The sequence below is a fragment of the Candidozyma duobushaemuli genome (genome assembly GCF_002926085.2).
Source record: "Candidozyma duobushaemuli strain B09383 chromosome Unknown C_B09383, whole genome shotgun sequence".
Lineage (NCBI taxonomy): Eukaryota > Fungi > Ascomycota > Pichiomycetes > Serinales > Metschnikowiaceae > Candidozyma > Candidozyma duobushaemuli.
In genome coordinates this window covers 555,190-572,284 of record NW_020289897.1, presented here as the reverse complement: position 1 = coordinate 572,284, position 17,095 = coordinate 555,190, and the positions used below count along the sequence as shown (strand labels likewise).

The 17,095-nt window shown below is 49.1% G+C and overlaps 10 protein-coding genes across 10 annotated transcripts; 4 read left to right on the top strand and 6 right to left on the bottom strand. All coding sequences in view use genetic code 12, as the record gives it.

Annotated features, from left to right (window-relative positions):
• Positions 1-240: 240 nt before the first annotated feature.
• YPT31 (Rab family GTPase) lies at positions 241-903 on the top strand (the record flags this gene model as incomplete). Its single annotated transcript, XM_025481623.1, has 1 exon — positions 241-903. The coding sequence occupies one exon, from the start codon at positions 241-243 to the stop codon at positions 901-903; it is 663 nt and encodes a 220-aa protein (XP_025336241.1).
• A 217-nt stretch (positions 904-1,120) lies between these two features.
• On the bottom strand, positions 1,121-1,525 carry CXQ87_003138 (mRNA splicing protein; the record flags this gene model as incomplete). The annotated part of the gene is made up of 1 exon (XM_025481622.1): positions 1,121-1,525. The coding sequence occupies one exon, from the start codon at positions 1,523-1,525 to the stop codon at positions 1,121-1,123; it is 405 nt and encodes a 134-aa protein (XP_025336240.1).
• Positions 1,526-2,293: 768 nt separating this feature from the next.
• CXQ87_003137 (uncharacterized protein) lies at positions 2,294-2,752 on the top strand (the record flags this gene model as incomplete). Its single annotated transcript, XM_025481621.1, has 1 exon — positions 2,294-2,752. One exon carries the CDS (start codon positions 2,294-2,296, stop codon positions 2,750-2,752), a length of 459 nt encoding a protein of 152 aa, XP_025336239.1.
• Positions 2,753-3,081: 329 nt separating this feature from the next.
• On the bottom strand, positions 3,082-4,173 carry CLG1 (Clg1p; the record flags this gene model as incomplete). Its single annotated transcript, XM_025481620.1, has 1 exon — positions 3,082-4,173. The coding sequence occupies one exon, from the start codon at positions 4,171-4,173 to the stop codon at positions 3,082-3,084; it is 1,092 nt and encodes a 363-aa protein (XP_025336238.1).
• A 1,714-nt stretch (positions 4,174-5,887) lies between these two features.
• MIG1 (transcription factor) lies at positions 5,888-7,311 on the bottom strand (the record flags this gene model as incomplete). Its single annotated transcript, XM_025481619.1, has 2 exons — positions 5,888-6,775; positions 6,820-7,311. 2 exons carry the CDS (start codon positions 7,309-7,311, stop codon positions 5,888-5,890), a joined length of 1,380 nt encoding a protein of 459 aa, XP_025336237.1.
• An 880-nt stretch (positions 7,312-8,191) lies between these two features.
• On the bottom strand, positions 8,192-9,532 carry CXQ87_003134 (fungal specific transcription factor domain-containing protein; the record flags this gene model as incomplete). The annotated part of the gene is made up of 1 exon (XM_025481618.1): positions 8,192-9,532. The coding sequence occupies one exon, from the start codon at positions 9,530-9,532 to the stop codon at positions 8,192-8,194; it is 1,341 nt and encodes a 446-aa protein (XP_025336236.1).
• A 20-nt stretch (positions 9,533-9,552) lies between these two features.
• CXQ87_003133 (Zn(II)2Cys6 transcription factor) lies at positions 9,553-10,920 on the bottom strand (the record flags this gene model as incomplete). The annotated part of the gene is made up of 1 exon (XM_025481617.1): positions 9,553-10,920. The coding sequence occupies one exon, from the start codon at positions 10,918-10,920 to the stop codon at positions 9,553-9,555; it is 1,368 nt and encodes a 455-aa protein (XP_025336235.1).
• Positions 10,921-13,725: 2,805 nt separating this feature from the next.
• On the top strand, positions 13,726-14,540 carry CXQ87_003132 (uncharacterized protein; the record flags this gene model as incomplete). The annotated part of the gene is made up of 2 exons (XM_025481616.1): positions 13,726-14,115; positions 14,184-14,540. 2 exons carry the CDS (start codon positions 13,726-13,728, stop codon positions 14,538-14,540), a joined length of 747 nt encoding a protein of 248 aa, XP_025336234.1.
• A 984-nt stretch (positions 14,541-15,524) lies between these two features.
• HIT1 (Hit1p) lies at positions 15,525-15,953 on the top strand (the record flags this gene model as incomplete). The annotated part of the gene is made up of 1 exon (XM_025481615.1): positions 15,525-15,953. The coding sequence occupies one exon, from the start codon at positions 15,525-15,527 to the stop codon at positions 15,951-15,953; it is 429 nt and encodes a 142-aa protein (XP_025336233.1).
• A 36-nt stretch (positions 15,954-15,989) lies between these two features.
• Positions 15,990-17,061, bottom strand: CGR1 (Cgr1p; the record flags this gene model as incomplete). Its single annotated transcript, XM_025481614.1, has 2 exons — positions 15,990-16,985; positions 17,029-17,061. The coding sequence occupies 2 exons, from the start codon at positions 17,059-17,061 to the stop codon at positions 15,990-15,992; spliced, it is 1,029 nt and encodes a 342-aa protein (XP_025336232.1).
• Positions 17,062-17,095: the final 34 nt, after the last annotated feature.

The window sequence follows — 17,095 nt, the reverse complement described above, 5'->3', positions numbered from 1 at the left end:
TTTTCCGGTACGATTATAAGAGATTTTTTTCAAATGTAGAAGAATTTCAATGTTGCTCTACTTGTATCTCAAGAACAACTGAGCCTTGCTGGCTAAGTGTTTAGAGGCGTGGATGTACGGGTGCGTATCTGGCAATGGCTGGGGATTTTCGTCGCTCACTATGTAGGTGTCGTTTTCTGTGAGAAATCAAAAAACGACTACGTCTACTCAAATTCATCAGATACAGACATAAATCAAAGCATGAGTGATAACACCGACGACTACTCATACGACTACGAGTACCTATACAAGATCGTTTTAATCGGTGACTCCGGTGTCGGTAAGAGTAACTTGTTATCGCGTTTCACTAGAGACGAATTCAACTTAGAGTCCCGTTCGACCATCGGAGTCGAGTTTGCCACAAGAACGTTGGAGATCGATGGCAAAAGAGTCAAGGCACAAATCTGGGATACCGCTGGCCAGGAGAGATACAGGGCCATCACGTCGGCATACTACAGAGGAGCTGTGGGTGCCTTGATTGTGTACGATATTTCCAAGACAGAATCGTACGAGTCTGTCTCTCGTTGGTTGAAGGAGTTGAAGGAGCATGCTGATGCCAACATCGTCATCGAGTTGGTTGGTAACAAACTGGACTTGGACCACTTGCGTGCGATCCCTACCGACGAGGCCAAGAGCTTTGCTACAGAGAACAGCCTTTTGTTCACAGAGGCTTCTGCCCTTTCTTCCGATAATGTGGACTTGTCTTTCCACCAGTTGTTGAAGAATATCTACGAGATGATCAGCAAACACCAGTTGGACACTGACGAGAAGATGCTGTCTGTCAAGCCATCGGGCGGACCTACCATCAGTTTGACTCCTGCTCCGCAGGAGAAGAAGAGTAAGAACAACTCCAACTGTTGTTAAGTGGGGAAATACTTTTATTGGGAGTCTGGAGCTCAAGAGTGAGCGATATATATTGTGCAAGCGATACAACAACAGTTTGGAAGCAGTACAGCTGCATGACTTGCACTGCCTTTGCTGTTACGTCTAAGCTATTTTCATTATACTAATGTACACGCAGAAGATAGAACCCTGTCTCTCTATGCTATCTAGATTACACTGCTGGTACCATAACGGTACGTTACTTCTTCGTAGGGCCTTGAAGTTTGGCTTTCTGACTGACCGGTACCTTCAAAGGCTTCGAAACACCCTTACCTTGTTTGAGTTGATTGAAACGTTTCTTCATGTCAGCTGTAGGGCCAGTCTGAATAGTGAATCCAACAACCTGCTCTCCTCTCAAGACAATGAGCCCCAAGAATCGTTTCTCCTCGGTAGCTTTAACTTGTCCCTCGGCTTTATTCTTCGCAAGCTCCTGATACAGCTTTTTAGTGACTCTGGCTTCCTCAGTGTCTGCGAGGACAAGGTTCATGTGTTTGTCGAACGCTAGGAGTTGGCCCACATAAGATCTGCCATCAATAGTCGTTACTTTGAGACGATAATGTATAAGATCGGCTAGCTTTGTGCTTTTATTGACTGTGAATGACATGGAAATGGATAACTAAGATGCACTGAGTAGTGAAGACTTGAGAATTGATAGTGCGAAAGTCGCAGGCTTGATGAGGAGGTAAACAGCGTAGTGGAGAACCACATATTGCGGAAGATTTATAAATTTGAGAAAGAATTTAACTAAATGTAGCTCATCAACTCATTTGAGCGATATTGAAAACCATTGTAAAAAAGTCTATTTTGGAATTCCCCATTTCTGTATCGAAGGGGACCTGTAGAGACGTACTACCCAGCTTGCTGATTTCTACAAAAACAACAGCTATCTGGATGAAGGCCCTGTAACAGTAATACTAGTGAAGAAATAATTTCATGATCTAGAAGTCGGTAAATAACGTTGATGGCTCCTATCACAGCGGTCTGACTCTCATAACGAAATCAGGAAACAAGCGCCTCAGTTTACGATCCAATGTGAAGATGGAAGTATCAGAATAAAGTTAACCGATGATACAAGTATGGAGAGTTCTTCTTCAGCACGCAGTCTTCCTTGAAGGCTAGATCTTGCACTTTTCCCTATCATTCCTGTTTCGGCCGAACCCGAAGGTGAAACCATCCACATCTATCAGCTAAGCATTTTTGGATTATCCATAAAGTTCAGTCATCTTTCTGAAACGCCAATTGAACCCGATTTTCCACTTCAGCCACGTCTTCTTGCATTGTCCTGAACGTTGCTGGGTATATAACCCGGCAGATTCGCAACTCGAAAAAAGCACGTAGGAACGCTCCAACAGCACATATTAACTCAATTGCCATGTCTGAGGAAGAAACCAAGCCTGTAGTTGAGGAAACCGAGAAGGCTCCAGAAACCACTGAAAAGGTTGAGGCCACTGAAGCCGCCGAGGCTCCCAAGGAGGAGAAATCTGAAGAAACTGAGGCGTCTGACAAGAAGAGAGAGCACGATGGAAAGGACAAGAAGAAGAAGAGAAGAAGAAGAAACTACGACGACGAGCCCCCTAAGGAGGAGGCCAAGTCCGAAGACGAAGATGACGAGAAGGACGTCGAGGGCGACGATGCTGAAGAGGAGAATGCCGAAGATGAGGAAGAGGACTTGTTGGAGATTGACGAGTCCAACATCATCACCGGGGGCCGCAGGACCAGAGGTAAGGTGATTGACTACCAAAAGGCCGCTGAGGAGAACGACATTCCCGAGGATGACGAGGAAGATGGAGAGTTCGAGGTCAAGGAAGAGGAAGTCAAGGAAGAGGCATAAGCAGTATGGAAGTGAAGATCATAGCAAACATCAAGGACTACTATAGATGATACGTAGCGTGTATAAGCTATAACAAAAAATCAAAAGCCAAAAAAAAAAAAAAAAAGTAGTATCGTATGGAACCCAAACATTCATGTCTCTACAAGACAGAACCATGAAGTCTATAATTTTAATAAACCAAGCATCACTGCGGACAAGAAGTCAATAATTACCCAAGCTGGTAGGTGATGCAAAAATAATCTGTGGAAAGAATCAAACGGAACAAGATTTCTCATAATGGATTTATCTTTTTTTCTTTTTTTTAATAAATTTTATAATGCTGAAAACACTTAACAGGACGCCATGTTGCAGGCGTAGTAAGGATTGTTGTAACCAAAGTAGTTAACGCCAGACATTGCTGGATCATGCTGGGGAACGTATTGGTACTGGGTCGGCGTGTAGGCCCAAATAGACAGCTGTGTTGGGTACAGCGGTCTGAAGTTGTAGTTCTGAGACCAAGATGGGTCTTGAGAATATTTTGGTGGTGTCATGTCCGAAGGAGACACATTGTAGCCAGACGAGATCGAAGACTGGTACAATGGCGAGGATGGAACGGGCGACGAGCTGTAGAAACCCTTCTCCGACGACAGCATTGGAGAGGCAGGCTGTTGGGCCTGAGACTGGGCTTGAGCCTGGGGCAGGTACTTGTCCAACCAGGTTCTCCAGCACTCCTCCAATGTGCGGATGTTGTCTCTAAACTTGACGACGTTCAACTGCCACTTGACTTCACGGAGCCAGGTGGCCTCTTCCTCGTTGATGACTTCGATCTGAAGGCCAGTAGCACCACACCATGATCTGTTAGTGAAGGTGTTGTCATCATTGAACTTGTTGGCCAACACCAAAGCGACGACCAACTTGACAAAGATCTCGTGCTCAGACAAGTATCCAAGTGGGGCCGACGAGAAGCGCTGGTTCATATACTCCAAAGCGATAATGATGGAGGACTTAGGCAAGCGAGTAGCATATAAAATGGAAACGGCCATCTTCTCAAAGTCCTTGGTAGGGTTCCTATTTTGGTTAAGCATGCCAAATGCACACCAGCAAAGGAAAGCTGCCATGTCGTTGGGCTCGTACTCCAAAACAGCGTTGATACCACCGGCAGCAGGAGCTGGGGCGGGAGCTGGGGCTGGGTTAGCCACGGGAGCTAAAGGTGGAGCAGCCAAAGGAGCCAAAGGAGCCTGGACAGGCATGTAAGGAGGAGGACCCTGGACCATAGGGTTCGAGTAGTAGCCGCCCATGCCCATAGACATTTGGGGCTGGTGGTGCTGGAAAGGCACCTGGTGCTGGTAAGGGCCCGGGACGGGCTTGTACTGGGAGTACTGGTAGCCCGAGTACAGAGACGAAGCTCTGTGGCCTTGAGTGCCGATATTCGACGAGTACATATTTGGAATCACTGGGATATCCGGAGCAAAGGGCAACAGGGCGAGGAACGAAGACTTAGTGAAAAGCTCGATTCTCGAAGATTAGCCTGTTGGGACTCTTTGGAGGGGATTCTGATTATTTGTCCCTTGGACTGACCAGGGAAAATAAGGAGAAAGGGGGTTGGGGGTTAAAAAACAAGAACGGAGTGCTGCTTCAGAGAGTGGCTAGTAAGCTCCGTGTGTTTTTTATGATTTGTGTTGGGGGTGGAAGAAAAAAGTGTTGTGCAAGACATCCAGCGATTTTCTCAGTTTTATTTCGAGGCCGTCCTGGAGGAAAAGAAAAAAAAAAAATGTCGAGTAAAAACATGAAGCTGAGCAGCCCATATGCAGGTGCTGCCGCATTACCCTTGGGCCTCACGAGCCGCCTTGGCAATAGGGGCACGGGCCTAATTACTGGAGATGGAGACAGAAAACAGATGAATGCCACTATCTTACAAGAAAAAAATAAGGTCCAGAATATAAAGAGGCTTTTTTTTGTTTTTCTTAAAACACCCTATAAATTTCCTTTTGGCGTTGCCGTGGCTCGGTTTTGCTGCGTAGTGCCGGCCTAGACGGACATCCAGGCGCCAAAATGCCAGCACAAAAAGCACAAAAGCGTGCGCCCCGGCATCACCAAAGGGCCCACGCACCGCCCAATGTTCATGCTCTTCGCTGACACACAACGAGCCGGCCCAGCCGTTTCCCCGAAATTTTTAAAGTTTTGAAAAACAATTTGTTGGTTGGATCCTTTTTGTTTTACTTTACGTTGTTTTCTTTTGCTACTTGTTGGTTCTGTGCTACGGCTTTCCTTTGTGAAGTCCTCCCTGGCATTGTCCATAGCCGTCTTTGCTGAGACTTTTCTTTTTCTGTGGGGCCTCACTCTAGACTGGCTCACTTGCTTGCGATGCCCAACACCGCCTGATGCCGTTTATCTTGGACAACCTTACCTCTCGTCAATCTTCTCACAATTTCTTTCTTTTTTGCTGCCGTAGCTTCTTTTGTTTGCCTCGTATCTCGCCATTCCCTTTGTGACCGCCTGCCCGGGCTCATTACGTATTACGCCCGACCTGCAGGAAACCATACCTGGGCTCCAGGGCCTCACACCAACAGCCAACCTAATTGCACTTTAAATCGTGCCACAGATTTTTGCATTGAACGGATTATTATCGGAGAAAGCGGTAGTCGTATGAACTCACGTGGTCATCTTAAGGCGGCCATGCTGTGTTTTATCGGATATAGAAAAGATTCGTGATTGGTTGCAAACGAGGCATGATCAGGTGGTGGAAGGAGTCAGGGGAGAGAAGGTCCTTCTGAGCGTAGTGATCGTGAAAATCTAATAACAAGGCATGACTCGTCCAGTGTAGTTATGGGCTCGGCGATGACATTTTTTATGACCACATTGTGTTGGGTGCAAATGGTGAATGTGTGACTCGTACATGTAGAGATTGCTGAGCTTGAATGTCTATACCTTCCTGATTCCCATACCTTCCTAATTAGAAATGTCCGGTAGAGAGAGCCAGGGGAAAGTCGGACCAAACCTTAATCAAATGACAAAGTACCGCTCTGGTATGCAAACACGAGCGGTACTGACTCACTTTCATGTATCGTTTCCCTCTCCTCTACATATCACTCTATCACGTAAGCCTACAACTCTGTAACCGTTGATCCTTTACCCATTCTATATTATCCATGCAGCTTATTCCTTCCGAACATGAAGAGGCTGCAACCCATCTTGCTTTGAGAAATTGAACACCGACCTGATCGGTGGAAGCGTCGTGCCACTGTCGGCTATACTCTCAGATGCCTTCTGCTTCTGCTTCTCCAACTCGCTAAACAAGTACGTCGAGTTCAAACCCTTCTCTGGCAAGTTCTGTGCTTGTAGTGGAGGGGAGTGAGACGGCGTCTGAAGTGGAGTCTCGTTTGGAGAGATTATGAAAGCAGGGTTACCCGTACGGGTTGTAGTGGCAGAGTGAGGCCTGGGTGGAGAATTCGTAAAGCTTCTGTCCACACTTGGAGTCATGTACAAGTTCACTGCCGACCCGGTTGGGGAGTTTGGCCTAGACTTCTTGACGGGCTGTGTGAACTCGAGGTTGAGTTGCGTCGAAGAAGATGGCTTCTTGATTCCCAGCTGGAGCAGGGCCGAGGGCGAGGTCACCTTGAGAGGGGTCATTCTTTGGAAAGAAGAGAGCGAGCTGCTCAAGTTTCCCAAATTACCCAGCGAGCTGCTAGTCTTGAGTTTGTTGAGCGAGCTGTTGGAGCCGAAAGCACGCAGCCTGTGGAAGTAATCGTTGAGGTTTGAGAACGAGGGCGTTTGATTCTGCTGAGACACGGGCTTCAAAGGATTGACTGACTTGGCGGTTTCGGGAGAATTCGTGGACGATGCAGCGGATGAGTTGGGCAGGGAGCCTGTGTTAGAGTTGCTAAACACTTGTGAAGTATTAGCAGCAGAGCCGATGGACACCAGACTGCTGGTCTTCCCGAGTGAGCCGGTCGAAGGAGACAACGCCTGGCCACCAAAGCGAGAGGCTAAAGGCTTTGCTATCTGGGCCATGCTCTTCTGGCCATATTGTGGAGAAGATTGCGTCTCGTTAGGCGAAGTCAGGTAATGGTTCACAGGAACCCCTGAACTGGCACGCCTTGTGGAACATGCTGAGCGACGTATTGTCCATCTTCGTAGGAAACTGGAACAGCGATTGCTTGTCCCGGAGGCACAGCATAGTGGCCCTGAACTTGCGGGAACTGCTGGATGCCCTGGATAGGCTGCATTCCCGGCTGAACAAAGTAAACTGGGTAGGCGCCTGGAGGGTAGTACTGAGGCTGCTGGCCATCGTATCCGACCGGAACAGATGCCATAGGGACACCGTTCATGGAAGATTGCTCCTTGGGGTCGGCCTGGCGGTACTTATTGGGTCTCTTTCGACCCGCCGGATTGTTATGGATCCTCAAGTGTCTCGTCAACTCGTCTGAACGAGAGAAACGTTTATTGCAACCTGGAAACGTGCAAGGGTGGGGCTTTTCACCCGTGTGGGTTCTGATGTGCCTCGTCTGATGCTCTAGCCTGTGGAAGGCCTTATCGCACATCGTGCACTTGTAAGGTCTGTCCTCCTTCTTCTTTTCCATGGTGGGAACGGAGTGTTGTGTTTGTGTTGAAAGCAGTATTAGCAGGTTAAGTGGTTGAAGTTGGGAAAAAGTCGGAGCCTCGAAAAAGAAATATTGTTGGCTGGGGCATTGTGGAGCGGTTCTATACAGAGGAGTGCGCAGCTGTAAGGTTACTACTGCGTATATGCAGGCCATCGCCTGGGGCCCGGAAAAACTTTTTCTGCCTCCCCGGAAAGCAAAGTCCGGTAGGCCCAGACGACCCCACGCCTTCTCTGCGGTTTGTGTCACACTTTTTCGGAAATTTCCCGGGCACCACAGTTTGTCGCGAGAAGGCAACTACTGTTATAAGGCCGGAACCACTTTCGGAAAGATATCGGAGTGACCTGCACCCGAAACTTTTATTCAACGATAAAGCTGAGCAATTTCGTCGTGGTGGGGCGTCACGCGGGCCTCTGCCGAGGAGCGGTGCCATTTGACAAGAAACGCTTGGCCTGGCTAATAAAAAAAAAACGCAGCACGCTTGATGAATATGCGCGGTCTGCATATAATCCCGTCATCGCCCGTTACGGAGGGGTGGTTTTTCCGGGAAATGCCCACAGGCTCCCCCACCTCCCCCCTCGATCCCCATCGCACTCGTGGTTATGTTCCCTATGGTTTTGGGGGTCCACTTTTTCACGCACCGCGCCTGCTTCCGCGAATTCTATATTTGAGTCATCGATGATTGACCACCAAGCTATTGTTGTTATTTTTTTTTTCGTTTTTCTCAGCTGCGAATGCAACGTTGCATGCAACCTCGAGCCATCTTACTCCACGTTTCTCCAGATCTCCCTACATGTCTTACATTTGCGTAACGTTACAACATTATGATATTTTTTTCCCCCATGGGACCGGGCCATCGGCGTTATATCTCCTGGTTAAAGTCGAGCCACTGGTCAAACCACTGGAGGTTACCCAAAAAGTTATCGTTACCGAAAGCGTCCGAGGCTGGCTGTGATGGCACTGTACCAGGTGACGACTCCTCGTTGACACTGCTCTTGCCATAATATTCCCGTTTGCTTTGGTCCTCCATGAGTTTCTCCAAATCGTCTTTTTTCTTTCTCTTCATCAAACCAAACTGCGAAAAGTACTGCTGGTTCACCTCAGCTGATCCAGGATCCGTGCCGTACTCTTCGATATCAGCTAGTGATTTTTGGAAGCTGAGTGACATGATTTTGTTTGTCATTTTAAACACCCAAATACATTCCTTCACCATCTTGAACCTCTCATGGAATACTAGCTTGCCCTTTTCATTCTTCACTGGCGAGTCCTGGTAGATGTTGAGCAAATTCATAGACTCCTTCATGAGCCGCCTGGACTCAACGAGGAACACACCCGCATTGATGAACACGAGACAGTTTATGCCCACATTGAACAACAAAAGTAGGTTGATGTACCATGGGGCGTAAAGGCAATTTGCGTTCTTGAGTTTGTTTAATAAATAAATCACTCCCTCGTTAGCTTCCACAACCTTTTCGATCTGCATTCCTTCTGAGGCAAGTCTCTTACCAAAGTAGCTGAAAAGGAGTTTGCCATGGATAGCCAATAATAAATCATAAAAATGAAGTTTCACGATGGCTTTCATCATATGTGATACAGTGCCCCCGCAGCCCTCATAAGGAAAGATATCATGTACATCATCGAAACCGTTTTCAGATAGCCATCCCTGTAATAAATAGATCTCCTTATTGATCTGCTGGGATTTGAGCAAGTCGTAATTGTCTGAACTGTTCGTGTGGAGGTAGTTAGATACTCGAGCAATATGAATCATAGCGAATGCCGGTAGCGTGATCCAATCGTCACCAGCAGACTCCTTCACAAAGTCAAAACTGGGGAATGGACGAATTATGTCAAACTCGTTCAAAGCCCGGTAGCGACCGGCTTGCAAAAAGATGATTCTATCGAAACAGTAGATGGAGAAGAAGATTCTCTTGGCCTTCAAAAGATCATAGGTGGAAACGTCTGCTGTAACTTTTCTGTCTCTGAACAAGCCCATGGAACGACACATACTGATGGCGTGACCAAAAGCTGAATTTGCGGCAGTTTGTCTGTGGGTGATACGCAAGTAGAGTGTCGCAAGTAGCCAGCACTGGATTAACTCAAACGATTCCCACTCAAAACTAAAAATCTGCAAGACCTTGTGTGAATACTTGAACAATTTTTCTTCTAAACGAAGCATTTCCATATTAGGGCCATCAGTGGCCATGAACTGCACGAAACGGTTACTCAAAGCATACACCAAGCAAAGCATGGCTTGAAAGAGAGCTGTAACGTTGGTGGAGCTCCTGAATTAGTCTGTTTGTTGAAAGCCACAATCTGCTCTCTAAACACAGTTTCGTGTAGAATGGCATAAAGTGGGTTAATTTCACGGAAGAAGAAATCAACATAGTGCGTTTTTGTCGCTTCATTGAGAAGTTTAATGTCTGGTAATTGCGGCAATGGCTCGGGCTTGAGGTAGTTGCATCCGGATAAGTTCCAGCCAAAATACTGAGTACGTGGGACAGTCACCTTCAGTTTTGCATCGGGATCAAGACCTTCGTACAATGCCTTGCACAATTCAATGACCAAAGCGTTTTGATGTCTTCTGCTTGACCTCCACTTGGACGCTGTATGACGCATCAAGTCTGCCACATCCGAGGTATCTGGGTTGATTCTACCAACGTTCTTGATATGCCCATTCAGGTGGTCAGAGAGTAAGTTCTCGAGGTAGTGCACTCGATTCTCTAAGTAAGCTGTGTATGATGGGTCGGAGTAGTTTTTCTGCACCACAGGCAACGCATGAGAGTGGTAATTAGGCGTTGATGGTGCATTAGCGTGTTTTTCACTGTGATTAGGAAACGGATCTGGTGAGAACGCAGATCTCAGCTTCTTTCTAGGAGGCGCCAGGTAGTCAGGAATAGACATTTCACTAGCTGGAGCAAGTCCGTCATGGCTTGCAGCGGAGGATGTTGAGACACCGGCCAAGTTGTTAGTGGCTGGTTGGCCTGCGGTTCTGAAAACACATTCGACGCTGTGTTTCACGCAGTTGGTACATGGCTGTGATCCGCTGCATTTGACCTTGTGTGTACGGCAACGATCACAGGCTTTGTTGACTCTAAGACGAGCCTTTTCTGGGCCACCGGGTGGAGGAACGGCATTAGTTTCACCGCCATTGGCATTGCCATTTGTATTAGTATTAGCGTTGGTGTGGACATTGGAATGGGGTTGGTGGGGCATGTCTGGGAAACCAGGAGTGGCATAACCTGGATTACCGGAATTATAATTATAAGCACCGTACGGAAGAGCAGGAGCTCCGTACATAACGTGGCCTAGAGGGCCTGGTCCTCCTGGAGTGGGTGCTTGTACTGGATGGGACACTTGTTGAGACACTGGGGTAGCGGAGGCCAGCCATGCTGAATGTTTTCTGTGGCCTAACGGTTGGAGTGACTTTTGGCTGGAGTATTGATTAAGTGGCGGGTAGGCGGTGTCGTAGGATTTCAAAGGAGGAAGACCATCGAAAGACTGGGGAACATCAGAGACCATGCTTTGTCTGTTTTCAGGGCCGATGCTTGGCTCCTTCAGGTCCTGGGGCTGTTTTTCGTCGACATCAGACATAATAGCAGCGGCGTGTCAGCATGAATGGGGAGGAAGAACGTTTTGTTGATTGAAGATTTCTTGGTCGCAGAGATGAAAAACACTAGTGCGTTTGCTGAGAAGCCGATTACGGAATTGGCGACCGAAGAGGACGGGACCGGGAGGATAAAGATCCGAAAGGTGGAACTTGTGGTGGAATGGGTTTGGGCTGATTTGGACGGCTGGTTTGGCTTGATGCTCAACGGTTGCAAAAAAGCTTCTTTGATTCGGGAGACGTCAAAAAGGCTGGTCCGACGGGCCGTGATTCGGATCAGATAAGCTGGTGCAGGAGGTGCCATTGACACAACGAGGATGGGTGCGAGGAGGAGGCCCAAGATACAGTGGGCCCTGGAAGCGGAAAAAAAAAAAAAAAAAAAAAAAAAAAAAAAAAAAAAAAAAAAAAAAAAAAAAAAAAAGGACCCTACTTATAATAATAGTAATAGACAGAAAAACCAAACTTTAGTATGATTTTTGGGAATGAGCGAGACGAAGTTGTTTTCTTAAAAAAAAAAAAAAAGTTTGTAGGATTCACTTTGGGTTGGCTTCAGGTTGGCTCCGGGTTGGCCAAATGTTAGTGCACTTAGGAGCCAATCAGAAAGACTTAGTCCAGAGCAGAGAAAGCTGGAAACTGGAAACTGGAATCCTGGAGAGAGCGGCCCGCACAGTTTCAGCGCGCCATCTCAAATTACACAACTTTTCTCAGGCCGTACTGCCTGCCTGGCCCGTTTTGGCCCATCCGCACCCATCTGTGCCTCCCTGGGGCCTGCGAGCACGCCTATTGGCTGCGGAAAAGTGGCCCCAGAGACGCTTCTGGCCTGGTGTGCGAATCTGATGGCTTACGGCTTGGGCACCGTTGGCTGGGCCAGATGGACATTCCGGAAACAGGGCCCAAAACGGAAAACGGGGCCCATTCCTTCGGCGCCTTCGGCGCCAGATCTCCCAGGCCTTTCGGTGCCACTGACGCTCGGCAAACGGCGATCGTGTCATTGGAGGTTATTTGTGGCAACAATGCAGTGGCCCAGTTGGGGCGAGCATCCACCATTCATGTCGGCCGTGTACAGTTTGGCTTTAGTCTCCAGGCTTAGTGCAGCTGCAGGGAGAGGTGCTGGGTTGGGAGAAAGCAATGCCAGACGAGCAGTGGGGCCTGTGACTAGGCCAGCCACATTCTCTGGTACCACGGGAGCGGTGACGTATCTGGGCGGGTGGAGCATGGAGATACGGGAGTACCATGAGATCGATGGGCTTAGGCGGAGGACGGAGGAAACCACCGAAAAACCCGGGGAACCCCATGTGTAACTACGACTCGATATTTTTAGTTTATTTTCTGTGAATTTCCCTTTTTCCCAAAAGAGCGGATTTTCGGTGCTTGTGCTTCGCTGTGGGCCTGACACCCCCTGGCCGATCAGATTTTCTGGATCGAATAGGAGACAATATGCTCGCAAACGACAAAGACACATTGTGAGGTGTGAGTTTCCACGGCCAGGGGTGAGGGAGGCGGTAGCCGCTTGGCGCCGAGGCGGCGGCGAAACGTTTCGTAATGGGAAGTGAAACCGGCATGATGCTCACTAGGACACAAAACAGGCCGCAGCGATGGTCAATGTTGCTAGCGCCCAGTGGGTTACATCATTTTGTCATCTTTGCAGCACAAAAGCAAAAAAAGCAGCACCTCGGGCCAAACCTTATGCCGTGGTCCGCCTGGCAGCTACAGAAGCGGATTAGAGTAGAGAGTGTTTTGTAGCAACTTTGATGATAAAAAAGTTTTAGTGGCAGAGGCCTAGTGCAGAGGCTAGAGGCCCAGCGATCCAGGTCGTTCGGATTTGCCGCCGCTGATGGAATTGGCCCGATCCGCGAGCCGCTCAGCGCTGGCGTCAACAAGGGAGTTTCAGGTCACGCGGTCGCACCAGACAAACAAAGCAGCGCAGCAAGGTGCCACGGAGTGAAACGAAGCCAGGGCAGAGCAGGCCGGCGGTAAGGGCCGGCGTTAGGGACCTGAGGCCGCTAACGAGGCAAGCACCGCAAGCAGGGTAAAGCAGAAGCAACTGAAAATAGCGGTAGCCCACGAAGCAGCGCAGCACAGGCAAAGGCGAAGGCAGCGGCAGAGGCCCAGGGTATGGAAATGGAGTGTTGAGACGGAAACGTCGGTGGCATTCTTTCCGGCTGCAAATGGGCATGTGCGTAAGCAGGCAGAGACAAGCGTAGAGGCGTCGTCCAATAAACCGCGGCGAGGGAGCAGGAGTGCGTGAAGGAAGCCAAGGCCGCCAGGAGGACAGCAGGGCGGTAGTAAACAAGCGACTTTCGCGGAACCCGGTGGAAGCCAGCCCGGCAGGGCAGGCGATGCGTTTAGGGACGGCGATGGATTGGGGGAGCTGATTTTACTACAGTAGTATTACCGTGGAGTGCTACTCCAGGCTACCCAGACTACTCCTAGCCCTCTTCGTAGTCTAGTCGTAGTCTTGTCGTAGCAGGCCGGCTCCAGTTGCTCAGGCCAGGCCGTCGTTAAGCCATGAACAATATCGCACCAATGCGGCAGTCGAGTGAGGGCTCGCGATATTCTTCACTCGCTTTGGCCATTCTGCTGCAGGCGCCCTTTCAGGCAGGCGCCAGGCAGATAGCCCCGGTCAGCAGCCCAGGCCGCCTCCAGACAGGCAGCGTTAAGAAGCCTCGATATGGTTTGGGCCCTCAGTGCATCTGTATTTTCTGCGATGATCTGATATAAGCCGGCCCACCCCACCACCTGGGCAAAGGCCCTGTTCTGTTCCAACTTCACTTTCCACTCTTTACTGCCGCATGTCCACGCTAGGCAACACCTACGTGGCCTGCTGCCTCCATATGCTCCAGGACCCGGCCTGTCCGCTCGTGGTTCCCGATCCTGCTGACTTTGTCCTGGTGCTCGATACCCTTGATCTCTCCCTGGCCAACCTCGCCTTGCTGATTGTGCTTTTGGCTAGGTACAAGGAGAACCTGGTGAACACCTTGCTGCTTGGCGACACCTCCGCCGTGGCAACCGCCTACTACGCTATGATTGCCTCCCTCGTGTTGGCCAACAAGTACATGAACGACCAGAGCTACACCTTGAAGACATGGCACTCCATCTTGGGCAAGTGCTCCCGCCTTGCGCCCTCGCTACCGTTTTTGAACCAGCTAGAAAGCCATTTCTTGAGCGCCCTCAACTTCCTGGTGTCTACAGCCCACGACCCTTCGCTCTGGACCGCTTTGCTCATTTGGACCCATACTGGCTTGCCCAGCTACGCTCGCAAGTTGAAGAGAACTACCCTGTTCCGCTCCCGCCGGTGCCGGCAGTGGCTCCAGTGGCTTCTGCTGCTGCTGCTGCTCCTCCTCCAACGGTGATGCCCACTCCGCCTACGTTCCCTTTTGCTCCTGTGGTGATGGCTCCCGTGGTGCTGCCCGCCTACTGCTTAGGGCAGCCTCATATGCATTGCACACCTGTGCCCACTCCGCCAACTGTGCCCCCAGCGATGCCCCGGGGCTACTCCCAGGCGTTTGAAGAGTACATGCCCATGACACCTATGCTGGTGGGCCGCAAACGCCGGAAGGTGGACGAGTGCCTTGTGCGCCAGCCCTGGACCGGCAAACACTACTGATGAATAACGAATTTGCATGATAGACTAAATGGATGAACGGGATTACTAGCTTTGTAGGCTGCTAAATTGTAGATTGAAGGCATTTTGCAGACAGTCCTGCAGACAGTCGCGGGCCCCCATCTGACTGCCGCTTTCCGCCTATCCATTTGCTGCCTCTTTGTGGCACTTACGTAGCTAGCCAAGACTAGGCCAGCGCCCACAGGTAAGCCTTGAGGTATTGCGCTTTTGATGTTTCAAATTTTGGCACTTTCCCAGAAATTCGTGGATCTTGCGTCAGCAATGTTTTGGCCCCTCCCTCCTTGCCACCACGTAAAATATTTTTGGAATATCTCATCCACACTGATGTATTTGGTGCTGCTGCGTTCTCAGCCGAAATGCTCTACGCATGGGGATTTGCTCAAGCCGGCTGCATTTGAGGTATAGCCGACGCCCCTGGCAACGAGTTTACGGAGCTGCAAACAAAAGAAAAAAAATCAACAATGCATAAAACGATAATTTTAAGATTTAATTTTTTTTCTTTTTTGCACCTTTTCGATTATTCTAAAAGCAGAAAGTGCAGGGAATCAGGTGGACCAAATATGCACTCATCCGTACGGCTCCCGAAATGTGCACGTACTTCTAAGCTCCCCTATCCAAATTCCATTTTTTTTTTTTTTTTTTTTTTTTTTTTTCGACCGGCATGCTCGGTGGACTGATGCTTTCAGGAGGCTAGGCTGGTCCTGCACCCATACGTAAATGCTGCTGGGCGTGAGGCCGCTGAAATGCACTGGTGCACATCCTCCGATCGCTAAATCCATATTCTTTTGGAGACGCCGGAACCTCGTATTGGGAAGTTCGACCACGTCTCTAATTTCTTCTTCTTTTGTGTGATTTTGAGTGTTTTGCGGGATCTCCCTTTTTTCCGCGTCTGGTTGCTTCCCAATCCTCATCGTATCCTTCTCTAGGAATTTTGCACCCAGTGCGACTCATCGCATCTCTGATACCATGTCCTTAGGAGAATGTACGGTGTGCCAGAAGGAGCAGGCTAAGTATCGGTGCCCGAAATGCCCGGTGAAATACTGCTCCTTGGTATGCTTCAAGAGCCCGTTACATTCACATGATATCGTTGAGGAAACGGCTGCTCCTCAGCGTCCTGAGAAGTCTGGGGAACCTGTGGAAGACGAAGAACCCAGCATAAACCAAAAGATCGCCAATGACCCAGTCATCCAAAGTCTTCTCAAATACAAAAGTCTCCAAGTTCACATTGCCGTTATCATCAAGCTCCTCACAGACTCCTCCATCACAAATGAGCCTTTGGCCGAAAATCGTAGGGAGATCGCCAACATGAGGTTATGTGATCTACGAATGGGCGGTGCTGAGGAGAACGAGCTTGTGGAAGAGTTTGTGTCGAGGGTAATAGAGTTGACAGGGTAGGTTTACAAGTGCTGAATGTGCAGACGTTTCTTGTATTTACTCAACCTCGCCCTGCCAGATATCTTGGTAACGAGCATTCAAGCTGCTCTTGGCCTTGTATCTGAATAGGTGACCTCCAATGTCCTTTTCCTCTGGCTCTGCAACCTTTATGGTCGCATCAAGCTCTTCGTGTTCAAGATGAGCGGTGTTGATGAAGACTTCATCCCCGTCTTTACCAGCTACAAGCACACAAGTCACCTGTTCTGCTGGCAATTTGAACACCTTCTCGACCTTGCCAGTCAAGTCGTATGCAATGGCTGTGGATGTGCCAAAAAGAGCCTGGTAGATACGATCATCTCCCGTAAAGTCTAATCCATCTGGGATGGGATCGCTACCCAGGAGAGCTGCATCCTTGGCCTCCTTGTTAGCTTCGAATGCCTTACGGAAATCAATGATAGGCTGCTTGTTGCTGACTGTCAAGTTCTCGTTATCAATGTCTAACGAATAAACCTGATGGGTAGGGGAGTCCGTCCAGTAAAGCTTCTTGACGTCTCTGCTGAACGCCAATCCATTGGAGATGCCTGTGTCTCTAAGCATGACTTTCACTTCTTTGGTCTTGTGGTCAATTCTGTACAACAAACCCTCGAACTTGAGTCCGTCTTCCTTGGTTCTGGGGAAATCGGTCATCACGCCGACCCACAAGTTGCCCAAAGGGTCAATGTTGGCATCGTTAGATCTCAAGCGGTGACGCTGTGTGTCGCTGAAAGGATACGTGACATACGGCTTGATGGTGCCAGTCAGGAAGTTTCCGACGGAAACTCCAGACTTCGTGCAAAGGAGAAAGCTATCGACGCTCTTAGTTTTGCAGATGGCACCGATTGACTCTCCAGGCTCGCTGAGTTTCAAAATCTGGTGTCTCTTCGCCAAATCATCGTCATCCAAAAATACTCTGTGTGCCTCAGCGCTAATGATGTCAACCCAAAGAAGCGTATTGTTCCTCACGTCATAAGTGAAACCTTCTGTGAGACGACCTCGGTAGGAGGGCAAGATTACCTAATGTTAGTCAATTCCATACTATCTTTTATAGACAACATACGTTCTCTTTCGTGAGTTCAATTATTTCAACCATGTGGTAAGCTTTGGGAAGCAAGTACTTAGGAGGT